Source organism: Prinia subflava, chromosome Z (assembly GCF_021018805.1).
Source record: "Prinia subflava isolate CZ2003 ecotype Zambia chromosome Z, Cam_Psub_1.2, whole genome shotgun sequence".
Taxonomy (NCBI): domain Eukaryota; kingdom Metazoa; phylum Chordata; class Aves; order Passeriformes; family Cisticolidae; genus Prinia; species Prinia subflava.
The window spans coordinates 22,921,232-22,941,815 of record NC_086283.1 but is presented as its reverse complement, the minus strand read 5'-3'; the positions used below and the strand labels follow the sequence as shown (position 1 = coordinate 22,941,815).

The window sequence follows — 20,584 nt, the reverse complement described above, 5'->3', positions numbered from 1 at the left end:
ACCTTGGCTGTGCTCAGCTGCCCGCAGAGGCTGCCAGAGGGAGGCTGTGCAGGACACCAGATTCATCCTGGTAAAACACAGCCAAGGCAGAGCCTGCCAGAGCTCCAGGCTCTGCAGTCATAAATCCCATCTCATCAGAGAGCAGGGCAATGAGCTGTCACAGATATGTCACTTGGACAAAGCTCTGGGCCACTTCTGACCAAGCTGCTGGTGCTTCCCCAGGCACTGCAGGCGGTGACACCCCGGGCACCTCAGGCACTGGCAGAAGGTGACACCCTGGGCATGACATGCCCTGAAGCAGTGACATCCAGTGCAGCAGGGCTGGCCTGGGCATGGGAGCTGAATACAGCCCACAGCTGGGTTATGTCAGGGCAGCCCAGGCCTGCATGCTCCCTATTGCATCCAGGTGCATCCCAAAGCCATTACATTTCTCCTGAGTGTACAGGTAACCCTCGATGGTTGGCTGCCCAGGCAGCTTGCAGGTTAGGGGCGCTTCCTTCATCCTCTTCTTCAAATCTTCTAGCTCCTCCCGTGTGCTGGAAAAGTGATTCCTTGTCTGGTAACAGAAAACAAACAGAAGCATATTTGAACATGAGCAAAAAGTGAGCTGCAGGTTATTATTCATTTCTGTAGCAGAAATAAATTGGTTCCCAAGGTACAAAACATGGAAATCACTCCACAGATCCACATGGAAACTGGATATAACAACCACTGAGCTCTAAGAGACACATCATGTGCAGAGATGGTGCTGGAGTGCCACAGCTGGGAGGCCACTTGTTCCCTTAATTAAGGAACTTCAGCACATTTCAAGGTTGGCTGGAGCAGAGGCAGCACCTGAGCTCCTGTTCACACCATTGCTTGGGTAACAGGTGTATTCTCCTTCCAAAGGTACTAATTCCCAAAGGATCATGCTACACTGCTTAGCATGAAAGAGTCACATCAATAGGAGGACAAAATCCAGGCATTTTGATGGAATACTACTTGGAACAATTAATGAGCCAGCAGTAAAACCATCTTGGCTCAGATTTATGGCTGTCATTCCACAGAAAGGAAGGCCAGTCAGGAAAGACTGAGGATAAAGAAAATGGGACTCAGATATACCCCATGAACACACTTGGCCAACAGGGGAGCTTACTAAAGTGTGTAGCAAGCCTGTAGGAAGCCAGTACCATCAAGGCCAAGGTTAGAGAACTTCTTAGAGGACAGAAAATCTCAGGCTTGTTTATGCACCAGGTTAAATGATGCAACTGCAGTAGCCCCTTCCACAGAAAACGATTTCAAAGACCTGTGAACTGTTCCATGCAGGAGAGGGGAAAACCCACGTGAACTGGAAAGGAAATAACGGTATCTGCAACAGTGCAAACATGGTCAGACTGCTTGGGTGACCTTGCAGAATAGACCTTGCCATCAGAGGTGTGTCAATCCAAATGAGAACAGAAGTCACACTGAAAATTCCTTCAGCTGGGCAGAGACTCACATTCTGCAGGCTGAGCTGGAGTTGCTGCTTGTACGGGAGGAAATCCTGTGTCAGCTCCACTGTCAAGTTGTTGTAAGTGAAAAGGCTGTGGAGAAATGCCAGCACCTGCAGTGGAGGGAAAGGACACACTGAACTTCTGTGTTTGTAATGGAAGGAAAGATGGACAGAGTGGGGTTTCAGAAATTACAAATACAATTACTTTCTCCTCACAACTTTGGAATGCCAACCTTGGTATGGCTTATCCACCATGGTGTCCTTAAAGCCCAAACTACCACCCACACATCTGTCTGAATAAAACACTCAGAATGAAAGACCCTGCAGGAAGACCCAGAGCAGGTGTGCAGAGTGCTCATCCACAAGATCCACAGGATCCCACGATTCCACTCTCCACTGCAGCCAGCAATGGGGCAGAGCCACCACCCAGGGCAGGGTCTCTGGCCTCAGCCACTGTCTGGGACCCCTGCTGGCCAGGCTGGGATGGATGAGCAGGACAGGTAACACCTCTGTCCCTCTGCAGACAGACAGACAGCACTTACCAAGCCCAAGGGGGCCAAGATAAGCTGTAACAAGACCTGTAGCTCTGTACATTGTCCAACCTGTTCCTCAGGATCCACAGACAGCCAGAAGAAACAGGCCTGGGGCTTTACACTGCTCCAGCAAGCACCACTAAGGCTATCAAGCTGCAGCAAGCCAAGGGTGCAGGGTTAACTTCTGCCCCACAGAATCTAATGCAACCTGGCAACACATCCCTTCCTGCCATTGCCAGCATATCTGAGCGTCAAACAATGAGACTGAGAGAAAAGGAAGCTCCTACCGGTTCCACAATACTGAATTTCTTGCTTTCTTGTACTTCTTGGATCTGGTACACATACTCAAGGGAGGACTCAAAGAAATTGTGTCTCTCTTTGTCTACCTGAAGGTCAGCCTAGAAGAAAGAGGGAAAGGTAAAAAAAGAAAATACATCATATGTAGTTTGAAAATATTTGACTCGCTTTTGTCTGTCAGCCCACACTTAGTTCTGTCTTCACTAAAAACCTCCCTGGTGTCCAGCCCAGCTGTGAACTGGAATACTGGATATTCTTCTAAGTCTGCCCATTTCTGGCTCCCTTTCATTCAAGGATCCAAAACCTCTTTTTACTCAGCAAGGACAAGGGTTTCCCAAAGCTTATTTATTATTTTAGCACAAACCTCTTCTCCCTCTCCTACCATCACCACTCTGTTGCCCGACCCCATCTGTGTCCCAGAACCAGCAATTCTGGAGCTGCAGCAGTGCCAGGAGCACACTCCTGGAGCTCCCAGAGCTCACATCAAGTCTGCCTTGCAGATATGCTCGTAGGTTGATCTGACAACTGGTCTGACAGATCTGACCAGATCCAGCTGCTCTAGTGTGCGCTGGAACAGCTGTGTTTCCTTCCTTGCTGCAACATGCCTGCAGCAGCACCAGCTGAAAGGAAGACCCCTCCTCTGCCTGCCCCCACAGCTACCCAAAAGCACCAGCAAGACACCAGGCCAGTAAAAGGAATAAAAACTGGTTACTTTTCAGCAAGAGCACTTCTCCAGCTGAAGTGCACAGCACACCCAGCTGTGCCAGTGCCACTGGTCACTGCCCTTCACCATCAAGGTGACAACAAACAATGACAAGTCAAAGCCACTACCAGCATGCAACAGACACAGGAGAACTGTAAGCTTGATTTCCCTGGTCTCACAGAGAATCCAGGGTTTGGGTAGATTTAATTGATTATCAGGTTCAACAGGTTACTGGAAGGGATGATTTCTCTCCCCTTTTTTAAGACCTAGAGTAGCTGGTGCTGTTGCTTCTGGACCTAACTCTGAGAAAAACTCCATACACACCTCCTGTAACTGAGATTCCTTCTTTTTGGAAGACAAATGCAAGTGGCGATCCAGCATAGAGTAAAACTTCTCACCATCCTTCTCAAACTTTTTCTTTCTTTCCTGTAGGTGCAAGAGGTTGAAACAGAACCAGTTATTGGCATTTTCCAGATAAGAACATGCATCAACACCAAGATCCTTTGTGCAATTCTGTATTCCCATGGACAAATTTTGGTCAACCCAGCCAAAGAACAGAAGGCCACTTCTCATTTGCTCTGCTTTCACAGCTCCTTGCCTACCTTGGATGCAGTTACACCTCAAGACCCAGTCTAGCAATACTCTGTGGCACAAGAAGTATTTTTTCATACCAACATCATGGCAAAAGCCCCCCAATGAGGCATTGCTCCCTCTCTCAATATTTTCAATATCCAGTAAACTGAAGATGTACTCATACATCAAAAAACTATTCACCATCTCCTGACATGATGTTCACACAGCCCAGAAACAACTGGGCAAACACTGCAATGTCAGAGACATGTCAAGGTCAAGAAAAAGTTCATTAGATTTTGGCAGCTTTCTGTTCTAAAGAGTTTGTCATTTGTTTCTGAAGAGTACCAGAAGGAAGGCAGAAGGCTGGCAGGTCGACAGGCAGGCAGGAAACCCTCATTGCTGTCAGCAGTGGTGCAAAGAGAGCACATATGAACGAGAGCAGCAAACAGAGACACTCAAGAAAGAGCCCCTGAGAGCAGGCAGGGAGCAGCAGAACTGAGCACTAGGCTGTTGGCTCCTGCCTTTCACTGACTGTGACACTGACGATCACAAAACAACCAGGGCAGGGGCCAGGTTGACAAATACCTACTTCAGATGGTATCTGACATATCACAGATTCCTGGGAGGCAACTAAATTACTAAAATCAGGAAATTCCAGCCTGGCAGCAGCCTCAGTGCCAGGTCCAAGCAGTTGAGAGACTGTGTACACACAGTGCAGGTATGTATGGGATGCCCAGATCTCTGTCTGGCTTTCAAAAGCTCAAGAAAGTGGAAAGCAGTTCCAGCTTCCTGGGGAATTACTGGTATCTTTCAACATCAGTCTCTTGAAAGCCCTGAAATGCTGTTCTCATGCCCCCACTCAGAAATGCATGGATAAGCAGGCATACACCAGTGCTACACAAACCAGAGCAGATGGACTCTGCCAGGCTGCTGAGTATTAGGAATTTTCCTCATTAATTCAGTAGTGACCGCAGCTTCCCCTGTAGTTTTGCTTCCCCATTCCACTTGGATGGACTATTCCATCTGTCTGTCATGATGCCCTGCAGCACGATGCTTGGGGCCTCCCCAGACCCCTGGGCTCAGCACAGGTGGCTCCCAATGACAGCAACAAGCCTTCCTGCCAGCTGCCTTCAGGGGAAAAGGATTCTCTCCCCACATGGCTGTGGTGAAAGCACAATTACCATGAGGAAATGGCACCAACCTAACTACCCCTGCTTACGTGTAACTGTCTGGAGCAGGGCAGGCTTAGTCCAGCAAACCTTTTCACCTCAGCAATTACACATCCTGCCCTGCAATTAGACATCCTGCAGACCCTGGAATTACAGGACACCTGAAGGGAAGTGCATCCTCTGGAATCACCAATCAGGTACTGTGACTCTGTGTTAGCAGCTTCACACATCAGAGAGATCTACACCAAATCCAGAGGAGTAGAAAGTCCTCCAAGGGTGAATCCTAATTTAGGCAGCGCAGCAACTGTGGGGCTGAGGCCAGGAAGAACGACCAAAACAAACCACCACCCTCGTGACTAACGCCCTGATCAGCAAATCCAAATCCAGCGTAGGCGAAAGCGTTTGCGGAGCAGCAGTTCCTGTGTCTGTAAGGTCACACTCCTGGGCTGTCTGCGCCATTAATGCTCCATCTAATGCAGCCAGGAACTTGCCTTGTTTCCATTTCCTTAAACAGGAGCCTCCAAGCCCCAAGGCCACAGAAGTGCAGGGAAGCAGAGCTGTGGGGCTGCAGGCACAGCACTCCTGTGGCCACCTCCTCAGGTCTTAGAGGAGATGCCTCTGCCAGCAGCAGGTCCTGAGATAGAAAAGCAAGTGCTGCCATGGAAAGCTAGCTCCAAACCCAGCCAAGAGCTCCACTGTCTCCACCAAGGTGGCACACAGAGGTGGTGGTAGCAGTACAGGGATGGTGCCATCCCTGTTCCTCAGCAGAACTGAGGGTGAGGAGCTGAAGGTACAGCAGGAACAGGGCTGAAACCCACTCCAGGAGTCCTCTCCTGCCTCTCAGCACCAGCAAGCAGCACATGTAGGGTAACTCAGCTGTGCCCACCCTGTGGGGAGGCCACCAGGGAAGACACCCATGCTCCAGGCCAGAGCTGGGACCAACGCCTCCTGCTCTCTGTCTGGGAGGCTGCTCAGCAGGAGCTGTGGGAAAAGCATGGAGCAAGAGAACAGCTGCCCACCAGAGCCTGGTGCTACTGTGGCCAGACAGAGCAGAGCCCATGGGCAGCGAGCAGGATGAGATGTGCAGGGGGATGTACCTCTGGATGCAGCAGCCTGGGAGTAAGTGGCTCCTGGCTTGTCCCTAGAAGAGGGAACATTGCTGTGGGAGGCTGTGGTGTCCATGCAGGAGGCCACAAGCTGTGTGTGGCCATGGTGGCCAAACACATGGCCACAGAGGCCACAGCCTGCAGCTACAGGGAGACCACAGACCACCGGGCAGCTACTTTGCCACCAGCTTGTGAGCAGCTCCCTGCAGGAAGGCATGGTGGGTTCTGAGCAAGAGGGGTCACCTCTGCTCAGGGAAAGAGGGTGAAGAGAAAGGAAGAGCCTGGGAGAGCAGTGGAGCTCCTTCTGCATCAGGAGCTGGGAAGCCAGACAGTAACTCCTTCAGGGAGTGCCTCCTCCTCTGCCAGCACCTATGGCAGGCAGGGTCACACGGCTGCACTGGGGACCTGGAGCACTGAGCTCTTTCTGGGGATTGAAGGGACTGGGAATGATGTTCAAGACAGACCCATGTGTGACAGGAACACAGTGCAGCATGGCATTTTAGGCCACTAAGAGGGAGCTTGCCAATCATTCCCACTCTGGCTAATTAGCATATAACTGAACAGCAGAAGGATGACCTACAAATCCTTCTGAATTGGCTGCTGAACAGAGCAAGCCAAGACGAAAAAACAACACAAAAACATCACCCAGACTGAAGCACAATCTGGAAACATGAGCACAAATTAATTCCTCATGAATATTCAGCAAAGGGCAGCACCACGTTCCCATTAAGGTTTGCCAAGTCCAAGAGCCACCCACCTTCCATTTATTGCTCACTGGGACCAACCGAGCGGATTCCATTGAGTGCAGGCAGAAGGGTGCTCTGCAAAAACCCCACGCTGGGAGCTTTGATGGGCATTGCTGTGCCCAGGAATGAGCAGGAGCCTGTGGGACAGCACTGGCTGCCTGCTGTGGCAGGTGATCCAGCAGCAGCTCTGGCTGCTCTGTGTGTGCTGGGTCCTGCCCACACTCCACCTGCTGTTGGCACTGGGGCGACATCAGAGCCCCTGAGCAGCTCCAGGTCCAGCTCACTTGCCAAAACTCCCCCTCAACCATTAGTTGCTAATTAGGATCTTCTGAAATTCCCGTCTTTGGAGAGGTGGACTGAGTGGCAAGTGAGAAGAAGCCCAGCTCATGGGCCACTTCTTTCCATAAGGAATTAAACACACTTTTCCTGCTGGAAGCCCCCACCTCCACGCACACCTGAGGGGCTTGGGTGCAAAAGCAGTGGATAGAGGATCATCATAACTCATTTTTATAAGGCATCAGCAGTTAATTCAAAGACAGATTTCTAAAAAGTTAAGGGGTGTAGAAAGAGCAGTTCTATCAAAGCACAGTCAGTTCATCCTGGCATATTTCCTTCACCCACTGCATTCTCTCAAACACTCCTTAGGCTCTGCTCCCCCAGAGATGAAAGCAAGTAAAAGTTATTATCCTCCTTTCACTTAAAATTATAATTAATGAAATTATTAGCAGAATTAACTAAGACCTTTTAGGAATATGTTATCTCCTATGGAAGAAATTTTGACAAACATTGCAGCTATTCAGCATTCCTCTTGCCCTTACAGTACATCTAAATAAGCTTTTGCCTCTGATTTTTTTGGTTGGCTTTGTGTTGGTTTGTTTTTTTTTTTTAAGCTGTCTCCTTCCAAGTGAAATTGGAATTAAACTTTTCTATTCAAATCCTCCTCAACTCAGTAAGTGTGGCCAGGCTCTTCCCAAAGTGTTCCAGCCCCACTGTGTGGAGCTGAGCCCCAGGGCTATGGAGAGGGAGGGATGGGGCCTCCACATGCCTCAGCTCCTTTCCACACTCATCCCCTGCCACGAGTGCCAGAGGTGGGAAATGGGTCAGTTCAGGGGGTCCCAGATCCCCCCTTTTATCTCTGATGTGGCACATCACAGCACAGCAAGTCACTCACACCAATAGCAAGTCACAGGAAAAAACAGTGACCCCATGGGGCTGTGGCACGAGGGAGTGGCTGGAGAGGGTCCCAGTGACAGCCCAGGGCTGCCCGTGTGGGAGCACACCCTCCCGAGGAGACTCCATTCGTCGCGGGAGAACGGGTGAATGCAGACTCAGATGTGTTGGTCAGACTGGCTGCGCTCCAGCCAGAGGCATCACAAAGCCCCAATTCAAGGGCTCTTCCTATTTGGCTCCAGCAGCTCGCAAAGGGAACAGAAAACATCTCACAGGAGGCGGCACTGCCAAAATACGGAAACTAAGCAGAGGGCACAAATTCCTTGTGTCATGTCTCCAACCTTTTCCACAGGCAGGCCTCGGCCTCTGCCCCTGGTGCAGATCAGAAAGGGTCCATGGGGCGATGCCAGGCCCAGCAGTGATGGGAGGAACACACACTGACAGAGCACTGCTATGAGGAGTCTTATTTGTACTTCACACCTTCTGCTGCCAGGTGGGGATGACCTTGAGATGCTTTGCAGGCTGGCAAGTGAAGAAAGGCTCTGTGCCCGAGGTGACATCTGAGGGTGCAGCCCACCAGCAGTGTGGCATAGGCTCCTGTCAGGGAAGTATCAGAGCTGAGGACAAGAGGCTGGAGCGGCTGGGGCTCGCTCCCCAACTTGCAGCCTCTCGAGGCTTTGGAGTGGCACTGGGGACAGTGGTACCTCCCTGTGCATCCCTGTCAGTGCTGGCACACCTGGATCCTGGCACAGTGCAAGGTGCTGCCCTGTGAGCTCCGGCATGGAACACTTGTGCTGAGCCACAGCACAGGCCTTTTCCCACTGCAGTGCTCTGGCACCTCTGCAGTTCATGTTCCTCACAAGAAACAAAACCCTAAACCAAACCACAATGGCTGAGCCACCTGCAACCTGCAACCCTGCCCTCCACCATCTCTCCAGCTGCTCTGAGCAGTGTCCTGACACTGACACCACCCTGTGCTTCCACCTGGAGCACCCTGCCCATCCACAGGGACCAAGAAAGGGCTGCAGGCTGCCAGGTGAATCTGTGTCAGTGCCGGGGCTATGGCACCAGCCCTGCTGCAGAGCAGGACATGGGCACATGGCCCGTGGGTGCAGGCAGCTCGGCTCTTGGGGCACAGCATGCTCTGGGCTGTGGGCAAAGTGGCCCTTAAACACCTTAAGGGCTCCCTGGGAAGAAAACAGCCCAAAGGACATGAGAGCAGGGGCCGTGGGCAGCACCTCTGCCACGCTTGTGGCTGTAGCTCTTAAGAGGGTTGCATACACCAGCCCTTAGGGCATGGTAAAGGGCAGGAGGGCCATCAAGTATCTCTTCTCAAACCCTGTATTTATTAAACGTCAAAGCCTCCAGATGGGCTGGGCTGAATCCAAGCCTCAAGTGTTCTCCAAAACATCTCCATTTCGGAGCTGGGTCAGAGCCAGACCCATTTTAAGCTGCCGCTGAGTAACATGGAACCTGGACTTCTTGATAGCAGACAAGGGAAAAATGATCTTTTGTGCTGCACATGTGCAGAATTTGCTTTTTATAGCTTGTTTCTTTAAAAGTTTCATCCATCTGAAAGACTCATTAGACGCTTTATGTAAATATTTCATAACAAAAGCCCTATGACTATAATCAGGTTCTGCCTGCTGGCCTCTCCTGCTTTCTCTCCTTCCCTTTTTCCCTCCTTTCCATCCTCCCTCCCACTCTACCAGTATTTTCTGCAGAAAGTATTTTATTCTCAACAGCACTGACTGAACAAAGGGGAGAGGAGAGAAAGCAGCAAGGAAGATCTCCTGTTTGAAACAAGCTCTCCCTGCTCAGGACAGAGGTGGTGCTGGAATCAGGCCAGGAGAGAACCCAAAGAATTCAGGAAAAGATTTTGGAACCTCTTATGATTGAAAAATCAGACTAAAAGTCACAGCATGAACCCTCATGCCAGCAGCTGAAAGCCAGTATTGAACAAAGAGTTTCTGATGCCCTGAAGTCGGAATGCAGTAGAGCAACTGCTTGTTAACAACAGGAGAAAAATTTGAATTCAAACACAGTAACAGAAAACAAATCTGTTTACACTGAAAACAAACAAGCCTTACCTTGGTGAACCCTATCTGCTCCTTTCGGAAGTTTTCCAAAGGTTTGATCAGCAAATCACTCGCGTTCTGCACCTACAGTGCAAAGGAAAAGCATTTTAATTGCAGGATGCTGATTGATTTTCTCCTAAACTGAGGCCGAACAGGGCTAGAAGCCAAGAACTCTGAGATTTTAATGTTTTTGACTGGAAGCTTCTTCTCTGTCTGTAGGTGAATTCACTTAAACCATCTGTACTGCTCTTCCCCATTGGTAACACCCAGCAAACCCCAACCACATCCCAGGAGGTTTTGGGGGCATCCGGTGGATGATAGAGGGCGTCCCCCACCCCCAGCTAACCAGGCTGCTCTCAAATAAAGGATGGGCTTCCCTTGTCTGGAGATCCAGCCGGAAGGTTATCTGGCACAGGAACAGCTATGGACAAGGGGAAGCCTGCCTGTGTCTCTTCCGCTCCTCTCTCATGCCTGAGAGATGCCTTCCCGGATGGTGAATGGCACACCTCAGATTACCATGAATCCACATGAAAGCTCATCCCAGTTTGAATCACTGGCTCCAGCTGCAGCCTGGCACTGGGACCAACCTGCTGTCTCCTCCCATCCCCATTTCCCTGACAGGCTCTGTCAGGGAAAAAAAGCTCCAGAGAAGGAAGAGGGGGAGAGAAGGGGGCAAGACACCACACAGCCACAGCCCTTCAGGGAATTTAAAGCTGATGAACATGGTGAATGTGAAGCCTCGTGAGGGAGCTACTGTAAAACAGAACTGGTCCGACAAGTAGAGGGCAAAACCCTCCAACTTTGAAAACTGGACAGTGCCCATAATCCCTGAAACAATATATTCCACTGCTCCCCCACTGCCAAAGGAGACACTACACCTGGGATGTAATTAATAATAAAGAACTATCTCAGTGCTTTCCTGGTTTTCTGCTGTTTCTTGCCTGCCTGTGGACCCTCTGGCCCAGCCTGGCAGGAGCTCCTGCTGCTGCATGAGGCAGGGGAACACAGAGCCAAGCAGCACATTCCTGGCATGCTGCAAGCTCTCCACCGAGCCTAACTTTCATGTTTTTCCTGGAATTAGGAATGAAATGGGAAGCCAGCACGGGCTCTGGAGGAGCCCTGGAGAGGCTGAGGGCACATGGCAGCAAGAAGCTCATGGCAGTGCGTTGTACTGCAGGAGCTGGACCAGCACAGATGGGCTCAGGGACACCTGCCTTCCTGCAGCCAGCAAAAACTGAGCAAAACCACTTCTCATTCTTTAACCCCTGGTTTCACTACAGAAGCAGTCGGTGAGCAGCCTGCACACACTGCAGCCCCTAGAGCTGTAGGGCCTGGGGCTCTGTGCCTGCCTGTACTGCCTGGGAGAGCCACAGCCACAGCTCCCCACACCTACTGCTGTGCCTGCCCCATTCGGAGGGCCTATGGCCATGGGACCGCGGACCAGATGAACACAAAGCATATTCTCAGCGCTCCTGGCTTCCCTCTGATGAGAAGCCTCACACCGAGGCACACGGTGCTGTGGCTGTGATTTGGCATTTAGCCATGTCACAGAGCCCAGTTCCCATCTCCTTACCATCATGGACCTCTCTAGCTCCACTTCTTGCAGCAGCTCTGCAAACTCCTTAAAGGACTCAGCTGTAAGAAAAGAAGACACTGGTCAATGGAGCTGGGATGTTGCACTGGAGTGAGGGACACACATCAGGACACCCCAATGTGGCTGCACCCCCAGCATGGCCGTCTAAAGGCTGGCAAAGAAAACGAGGTGGCCCCTTTTGGCAGAAACTGTGTGATGCAATGCCAGGTGCAGGCTGGCCTTGAGGGGTATTTATTTATGCAAGGGAAAGGAGGGTCTCCTGCCTGGGGCAATGAAGGAGTGAAGGCCCTGGGAAGGTAAGAGGATGTTAATTAGCTTTTATTAGGAATTGTGTTATAGAGGTGGCAATACAAAAGGCAGGGAAAGGCCAAACAGGGAGAAGGGGAGCTGCCATTACCAGGGCCTGCAGCAGGATAGGCCCTGCCACAGCGGAAGCTGCAAGCAGGATAGGGCTGCCGGGCCTGCCTGGACAGCTGCCAGCAGCACCAGTATGGGCCTGGCACCTCTGCCCCAGGAAGAGCTGCAGGTGCTTGCCAGGACCAGGACAAATGTGTCAAATGAAAATGGCCTGGAATGACAGATCACATTCAGCACCAGGAGGCACAAAGTCTGTGTACAGGAGGAAAGGCAGCAGGTGTAGACATAGTCAAAGACACTGACACCAGTCCTCAAAATGCTAGAAGTGAAACAAAAAGATCTAATTGATAAGCAGTTGGAGTCCAACTACAGTAAAAATAGCATGAAATCTTTCCTTTAACAAGCTGAAATAAGAATAATTTAGCCTGGGGAAATAAAAGACTAGGAGGGAGTAGCTGACCCCACACCAAGGGGAAACATGCAGCCCCTCTCCCTGCCCATCAAAGAAGAACTTGGGAAGGGCTTGAATTTGTAACAGGGGAGGAAACCTCAGCAGCAGAGCACTGACTGCCGAGCCAAACTCCCATCTCTCTGGGCTGCAAGGCAAGGCTGGGCAAACACCTGCCCATGCAGGTAGTGTGTCTGTGTGCCTGGGGAAACAACCTGATCACCCCAGTGTACTTGGGAACTACCTGGGAGTTAGCTGGGAAGGTTTCCCACAATTCCAGCCTGCTCAGCACAATGTGGGACAGGTCTGGTGGGTCCCAGGCTCCCTTTTGCCCTGGTGGAAACATCCCAGAGTGGTTCTGTCAGACCCCAGAGCTCTGCAGTTCAGACCCTCCCTCCCTGCAGCACGCTGGGCTGGGCAGGGCAGCACACGAGGGGGCACAGCAGGAGTACAGCAAGGCAGGCACAGGATTAGCTTGTCCCACAGTTCAGGGAGAGGGTGCTCCTGTGCTCTCTGTGCGAGCTGAGGGCCCTCTCCCCTCATCCACAGTGGCACCTCGGGAGAGGTACCTGTCCTGCTAAAATCCAGCCTGAGGATTCATTCTGCAGCTGCCGAGACACAAAAGGGAACAACTGCAGCCTCGTGACACGGGCCCTCAGCTGGCAGTGGCACAACAGACCTTCCTGATGAGTCAGGAAGTTCTGAGCTCTCCTGCAGTGAGAGCTCCAGCACCCAGCAATGAAATGGCCCTACAGCTCATGGTGCTCATGCCCAGGGCCACACGTGGCTGTCACTGTGGCTCCCCAGGATGACGGAGTGCATGGGCAGCAGGGGCCCAAGCCAGGAAAAGAATTATCACAGGGAGAAAGAGAATCCAGCCCCAAACTTACAGGCAATATATCAGTGCCTAAAATGTTCCCTAGCCATTTTTTCCTCTTTGCTCTACAGGAAGAGCCCAGGAACATATTTCCTGGCTCCAGTCACAGAACAACCTACTGAGTTTGACCCTGCACCACACACACAAGACTCAGATCCTGCTGCCAGCCCAGCAGTGCCTGGGAGCAGTGGGGTCGATCTGTGCTACTGGCATGGGTCAGAATTTGCCAGCCCTTGCAGGGCGTTGTGGAGCAGAGGGGCCACCAGCAGCCACCGCCTGCCCAGCCACACCTGGGAACTGACTCCTAGAAATGCCAGAGCAACTCTGCTAGGCAGCCAGAAGCATTCCAGGAAGGTCTTTGCAGCCAGAGGATTCCAGGTTCCCCTGCCTGGGAGGGAAGAACATGCCATTCCATTTCATTGCCTCCTTCATCTCTGAAAGAGCTGCTGATTTGGGTCCTGTGAAGTGACAGTGAAAGAGCCGCAGGAGAGAGCACAGGAGGGGCTGCAGCTGTGCAGTAACATGGGTGCATCCATGACCTTTCACATCTCCAGGGAAAAGTGCTGCTCACAACAGACATCAACCCACTGTCCTGACTGTCACCTTCAGTGTCCCCGCTGCCACCAGCTCGGGTGCCGGGCTGCTCTATGCCCACACAACAAGAAAGCAGCATGACTTTAGCTCTATTTACAACCCAAACACGTTCTCTTGCAGAGCATAAGAAATGCCTGTAAGTGTTCTGCTTCACTCCCATATCCTGCACATCAAATGAGCTCTGCACTCCCACACAGATCACTGGCACACTGGCAGGAGCTGCTACGGAGACGTCAACGCCCCACTGCTGTGTCAGGAATAAGGAAGCCTCAACCCCTGCAGGTGCACCAGGGCTTGGGTGAGAGGAAGAACACAGCCCAGGCTTCCCCACAGGGAAACTAGGGACCTCTTCTTGAAAAAGCAAAACAAATACTCCCCAGCAAAACAGAAGGAAAACATGCTCCTTTCACCATGGAGGGTTTTACATCTGCTGTGATCTCGTCTTGCTCCCCCTCATCCCACAATCCCTTTATTCAGCCTCTCTCATTCCCAGCAGCCTTGCTTGGTCATTGGAGCTTTGTCCCTTCCAGCCAAGAGAAGAGACACTCCTTTCCTTGCATGGCCATTTGCCTCAGACCCCTCAGCTCCCAGGAGAGGCATTTTCATGGCAGAATTCTCCCCTCCCTGACCCACATGTGTTTGGAAGCTCAGCACCTCCACTGCCATTACATTTGGAGCTGACTCATTTCCAGTGGGTTTCACCCAAAGACTTTCTATAAAGGAAATGAGCCTTGGAGGGGCAGGCTGCAATCTGCTTCACGTGGCTTTAAATACAACAGCTCAGGCTCTGCTTCCTTCCCCTTCTGACAGGGGCCAAGAGACCAGCAATGTCACACTGCTGCCACTCTTCAACTGCTGCCTGACAAAAGCTGGTTTTCTTTTTTTCCTCCATGTGCAGCCCTCGGGAACTGCCTGGAAAAGACCTTGTGCCCTGTGCCCCACCCCATGAATGCCCCATGAGCCTGTGGGCAGCTCCAGCCCCTCAGCCCAGGCAGGTGGCCCAAGTGTTTTGTCTGATGGGGCAGGGTCAGAACCTCGCAGGCTGAAGATCCCTTGTTGTCCCTCCTGCAGCCCCCCTGTCACCCCCACAGGGTCCACCCACCCTGCTAAGCCAGGAGCAGCTTCATGTGAAATGTGTGGGGTTTGGGGCATTAAGGCCCTTTGGTTCATCCCCCCGGGCCGTGGATGCTGAGTGACTCCCGGAGCTGTGCTGAGGGAGGGCAGGGATCTAACACAGCTCCAGAATCACTAATCCTCAAGCAGATGTGCAGGGAGCAGTCCTGCAAGGGCACAGATGGCCATTGTTTTCCATTTGAGACACATCCAGCAACCCTTTTTCCCAGCAGTTTGCAGCCTGGTGCCTTTGCAGGGCAGCATGGGGCAGTTTGTTCCTGTGAGATCTTTCCAGTGCAGCAAAGGCAGCTCTGGGAGCATGGCTCCATGGCAGCACTGGGAAGAGGGGCTGGCTAGGAGGTCAGCACCACCCCTCCTCCCCAGCACCTGGCAGCATGGAGCAGGCCTGGAGCCATGGAAAACCTCTGCAAATTATCCGGTGAATTAGGAATGTGAAACTTGACCCGTGACTGTTCAACTTCATAAAATAAGCTCTGGAAGAGCTGCCTGGAACCAGGCTCCTGAGGCAGCTTAAAAACCATCAGGCAGGCTAATTCCTAGAGAGGGAGACTGTTACAGTTACTGGAAGTCAGCTTCAAAAAGCAGAGAACTCACCAATATTGATCTCATCATCCGTTAGTGTGTCACCAATGAAGTCAAACTGGAAGGACTGCAGAGTCTGGGAGAACTTCTGCACTGCTGAGGAGTATCCTGGAAAAGGACAGAGCAATCAGCTGGGGGCTTCTGCAGTTGTTCTACATGTCTTAGGAATTTTATCCTGAATGGAGTAAGACCATAGGAAGGTATGAAAATCCATAGGCATTGGGGATTTCAGCCCTGCAGAACATGATGCAGCTTCATAATAACCCTCAGAGACTGTAGAAAGCATTGGATTTGGGGTTTTTTCTCTCTCTGAAAAAGCTTCTGCACCATTAATGGATGCACCACACAGTACAACTGATCGATGGCCTTGTGTCCAGCCACATACAGGAAGGGACACTGACACACTTTCCTGCAGGAAAACATTCAGGAGATACTCCAGGGCTCTGTGCAGCAGCACAGCTCCTTGGAGCACAGGGGCTGTCAGACAGACTGCTCACTGTTCACAGGAATTGTTTCATAATATGGGAGAAAAATCTGTAGAGTCAGAAAATAAATGTGAGGAAAAAGGCAGGACTAAAAATAACTGTCCCTCTGTGGGGTCATGGACACAGACAGGCCCTGAGGGAAGGACAGTGCTACAGAACACAGAGCTGAGCCAGGGGGCTCAGCTGAGCTTGCCTGGGCACCCACAGATGGCCCTGGGACCTGCTGCTCCCGCTGGTGCGGAACAGTCCAGGCCGGAAGGAAAGAAATTGCCTGATGTTTTCTGTGGCTCAATCCAAATTATTTTTGGATCTTCCAGAGAAGTTTCTGGCTCAAAGGATGCTTTGTGTCTTTGCACCCTGTGTGGCTGCAGGATGTGGCTGGATGGCGTCCGCTGGCATTGGCAGAGGGGCCCTGGGACAGGACAGCAACACCACAACAGAGGCCAACCCGGGGCCAGCGGGGACAGCACGCCCACTGGATTGACCACATCATCCTGCACAAAGCTACAACAATTCCTGAGATACTAACAGAAGGACTGCACTTGCTTGGCCTCAGAGAGTAGGATCTAAGTGACAAAAAGAAAAGCAAAGGATTAATGTTACTCTGATTTACATTGCTCTCATTTCCCTAATTTGGGACTCCAGCTACAGGCACAGTCCTAGGCTGGACTCCTTTGTGGTGGTGCACAGAGACAGCACTTTCAGAAATTCACGAAATTACAAGTGGGGAAGATGTGATGGCACAGATGTTAACGGGCAACCAGCTCCCACCACTGCTTTGCCAAACCAGCACCATGATTGTTGTATACAGGAACTTGGTGTATACGGATGGGTTTTCTTGATTTGAAAATAAGACTTACTACTGTGATGGTAATCATGGGATGTTCTGAAATGCTGCTGTGAAGGGGAGAGAAAAATTGGACAATATTGAAACTGATGTTGGGGAAAAGAAATCAACTGGCCTGTAAGGTCCCCAGACTGCCCTGCTTTCCCTATCCCCAGGTCAGAAGCTCCTGACCCACCCCAATGTCCCTGGGCAGGCAGGGGTGAGGGGATTGCCGGGTCCCCAGTGCAGGCTCAGAGTGCAGTCCCTGCTTCTCCCTCAAAAGCCTCGTTCAGCAGCTCCCTCCGATGGGTCAAACCTTTGCTCCTGAATGGGCAGATTCAGGCCTGAATGTCGCTATTTAGCCCCAGCTGCCAGGGGCTGGAGCACGTAAATGGGTGAACTCTCACACAGAACGATGTCACTGACTTGATGGAAAACCTCAGCAAATAATTCCCCCTCAGTCCCCCAGTGCTCGCTCAGGCCAGGCCAGAGGCTCATTCAGCCCTTACTCAGGGGAATCTTTATTCATCCCCCTGCAAATCCCCCATCATCGTGACGCTGCTAGGGCCCCAACCAGCCACTCCCCTCCTGCTGGTCGAAGGTGATTTTCAATCCATCCCTCCAAATTCCCCTCCCAGCTCAGTGTGTGTGTTCTTCAGCCCCTCTGAAAGCAGCAGCACCCCCAGCCAGCATCTGTCTCTGTCGGTCTGTCCCCTCCATTGGTGCTGGCTGGGGGCAGGTGACAAGGCACCATGGCTCCAGTGTACCCATGAGCCAGGAGCATGGCAGCACACACAAGTTCCACAGGGGGTACCTGGCAGGGACAGAGGGTCTCCATGTGCCGTGTGTCCCTGTCAGGCCAGAGGAGAAGGAGGGGGAGAGGGAGAGGGGGCGTGAGCCTGTACCACGCGTGCCTGGCGGGCTCCAGAGGAACGCTTAATGGAAACCAGGCTTCTCCAGACCAACACAACTTGACTCCCACACGTAGCGAGCCTTGGCTGAACACCGGCTCTGACAGAGCTCATGTGTGTATGCACAGGACAGCATCGCTGCTGCTGCAGCACCGCCACAGCTCTGGGGTGTGACTGGGACGTAACACAGGGCTGACTGCTGGCACCAGGGGAGCAGAGGAGGTCAGAGCAGGTCCCCACTCAGGGGCTCTGTCCTTGCAGGACCCAGCACCAGGCCCTGCGGCAGAGAACTGGTGTCAGTGCTCAGAGACACTTGGTGGGACATTTGCCCCTTCTCTCGGTGGCACCTGAATGGCAGGGTGGTAACACCAGCAGTGGGGCCAGGGAGAAAGAGATATGCCATGGCCACAGGAAAGAGGCTTGACCACAGGAAGGAGCCAGCAGGAAGAGATTTGCTGTGTGGAAAAATAAGGCTCCATCCCATGCTGGGAGAGATAAGTCCGTACTCTTCCTTGTTTTAACCATCGGAAATGTTTTCCCCCAATACAAACACTCGGTTGCCAAAGGCTCCTGCTCTGCACCCCCAGAGCCTGGCAGGAGGAAGAGGTGCAGGTCCCCCAGCACCAGGACCCAAGGATCAAGGAATAATGCCATGCTCCAAGCTGGAATATCCCTGCTAACAGCACGCTAAGGCCCAGCACTACCCCAAGGACCCTGCCTGCTCAGCCTGTTTCCATGGAAACACACCAAAATGAATTGGATCAGGAGTCCTCAAGCACTCCTCTCACTTCCAGCGTCGGGAAGCAATTCCAAATTTCACCATTGCTAGTTACAATAATTTACTCTTCTAGTCAAAATGAAGTTCCATCCCTGCACAGAGTGGCCCCAGCGAGGCTGCAGGGCAGGAGCACCAGAGCCAGCTGTGCCGGCCTTAGGGGGCATACAAAGAACTTGGGGCTGTATTTATGTGTGGTAAAACACACCTCCAGAGCCAGCAGCTCTTGAAGGATGTGCCTCACAGCCTGCTCAGTAAGGACCTACGATTCTCACTTCAACCTTTGACAGCAACCACAGGTAACCAAAAACCACAAACAAAAAAGTGCTGCTACTGTTGCCAAAGCCACATGTCCCTGACAAAACACAAACACAAGCAGAACCCCAAACCAGGGTGTGCTGCTGCTTTTTCCTCCAGTGCTTAGAATTTAAACCAGAAAGAAACCATCACCACAGGAGAAAACCATGGGGCAACAGGGTGAGCCGACAGCCAGAGAATGGGACACAGAGGTGCTGCTCCGAGGGTCTGCAGTGCTCGAGGTGTCACAGGTGCACATCCTTAATTAGCTTTATTAATTGCAACTCAGAGGTCACAGTCTGTGTGACTGCAATGGTCCTCTGTTCCCAAGAGAGGAAACCATGCCCCTCAGCACACGGAAATAGAAGTGGCCATGACAACCAAGTGGTGACAACTATGGGGACCAGCAGGATCTCTGAGCCAGGATAGGAGGGCTCTGCCTGGGTTGCCTCATTTAACACCACAGGGACACAATGGGACATGGGTGTGACACAGGTCCAAAGAACAGCCTGATTTTTAAAAATAAACAATTTGAAAACCAACAGAACATCTCCAGCTATGCAGAAGAGAGTAGGTGTGGAGGGTACACATCACAGCAGCCAGGGCCAGGCTGGCAGCACGCTCACCCCCTTATCCACACCCAAATAGCCCTTGTTTATATGAGACTCATTGTCTGTGTAACAACTGGTATACACAGCACCACTCTGCTTCTTCCTAGGAAACAGCCAGGTGGCAATTGCTGCTCCTCCAGAAGCTAAGGGGCCGAGCAAGCAGTGGGTTCAGCAGCCCTTTGGTTAATCCCCATCACATGCTTCTTCCAGGGCATCACACTGCAAATTAAGGAGGAAAAAAACCAAAACAAAAATACCGCACCCCAACCTCCTCATCTTTGCAATCCTTGGCCAGTGACAAAGTGCAAAGGCAATCCTGAGTTTAATCTGATCCAGCTGAAGGCATGAATAGCTGAGCAGTGATGGGGCTGCAGCATCGCTGTCCTGCTCCTGGGAAGAGACAGGATGTCCCGGCCCACACTAGAAGGTGGTGACCAGCGACTTTCACTGGTCTCCCTGCCTGCACCTACGCATGGGCAGCTCAGGGAAGAGCAGATAGTGGAGATTTCCATGGGGGAAAAAGCAATTTCTGAGATTCTGCATCCGCCTGACCCACAGATTGCAGTGCCAAGCAACTCAGTAACAGCTTCAGCAACCCATGAATAATAAAACCGACAAGGAATCAATAGGGAAAACACAGCCTGGGTTTGACCGTGGCAGTGCAAATAACCAGAGCAAAGCTACGCAGGAGCTCCATCTTTGCATTTTGCTTTCTTCTTCCCCAGCTCAAAAACAGAACTATCAAGGCTGGCCACACACCTTCCTTTCAAATAAGCAAACAAAAGACAATGAAATTTCACTCTGCCCTTAAACAGGAGCATTTTAAGACACAGAAATTTTTGGGTTGGGATCTCAGCCCTGGAAATCCATTTTTGTCACGGAAACGTTGCAAGACCCTGACACACAGCAGCTGAGAACACACCTACATTTCCTGCTAATGGTCCCTATGGATGATTTTCTCCTCCCTGGCGGAGAGCTGTGCATGGCATACGTACAGCATGAGAAACACCACTTTTCCCAGCATGCAGAGAGAGGGCTGTGATTCCTAAGGCGAAAATAATGTGCCCATTGTTACCAGCTCCTGCCAAAGGATTCCCCAGGGAGTTGCATCACTAAGGAGATGGAGCTGATCACCATCACTACCCTGGGGTCAAGGTTTTGGACATAGTACCTGACCCACTGCTTCTTGGGAATTCTCTGTCCTTGCAGCAGAATTTTAGGAGCCAACACACAAAGTAAGTGGCCAA

General features: G+C 51.7%; 1 protein-coding gene across 2 annotated transcripts in view; it reads right to left on the bottom strand.

Annotated features, from left to right (window-relative positions):
- OPHN1 (oligophrenin 1) overlaps positions 1-20,584 on the bottom strand; it is a 57,737-nt gene that overhangs the window by 27,405 nt on the left and 9,748 nt on the right. For both annotated transcript variants that reach the window (XM_063422654.1, XM_063422653.1), the window contains exons 2-8: positions 15,445-15,540; positions 11,420-11,481; positions 9,859-9,930; positions 3,329-3,430; positions 2,292-2,402; positions 1,478-1,582; positions 427-556 (exon numbers count right to left, since the gene is read on the bottom strand). In XM_063422654.1, coding sequence (XP_063278724.1) covers positions 427-556; positions 1,478-1,582; positions 2,292-2,402; positions 3,329-3,430; positions 9,859-9,930; positions 11,420-11,481; positions 15,445-15,540 — 678 coding nt within the window. The remainder of the gene's footprint in view (positions 1-426; positions 557-1,477; positions 1,583-2,291; positions 2,403-3,328; positions 3,431-9,858; positions 9,931-11,419; positions 11,482-15,444; positions 15,541-20,584) is intronic.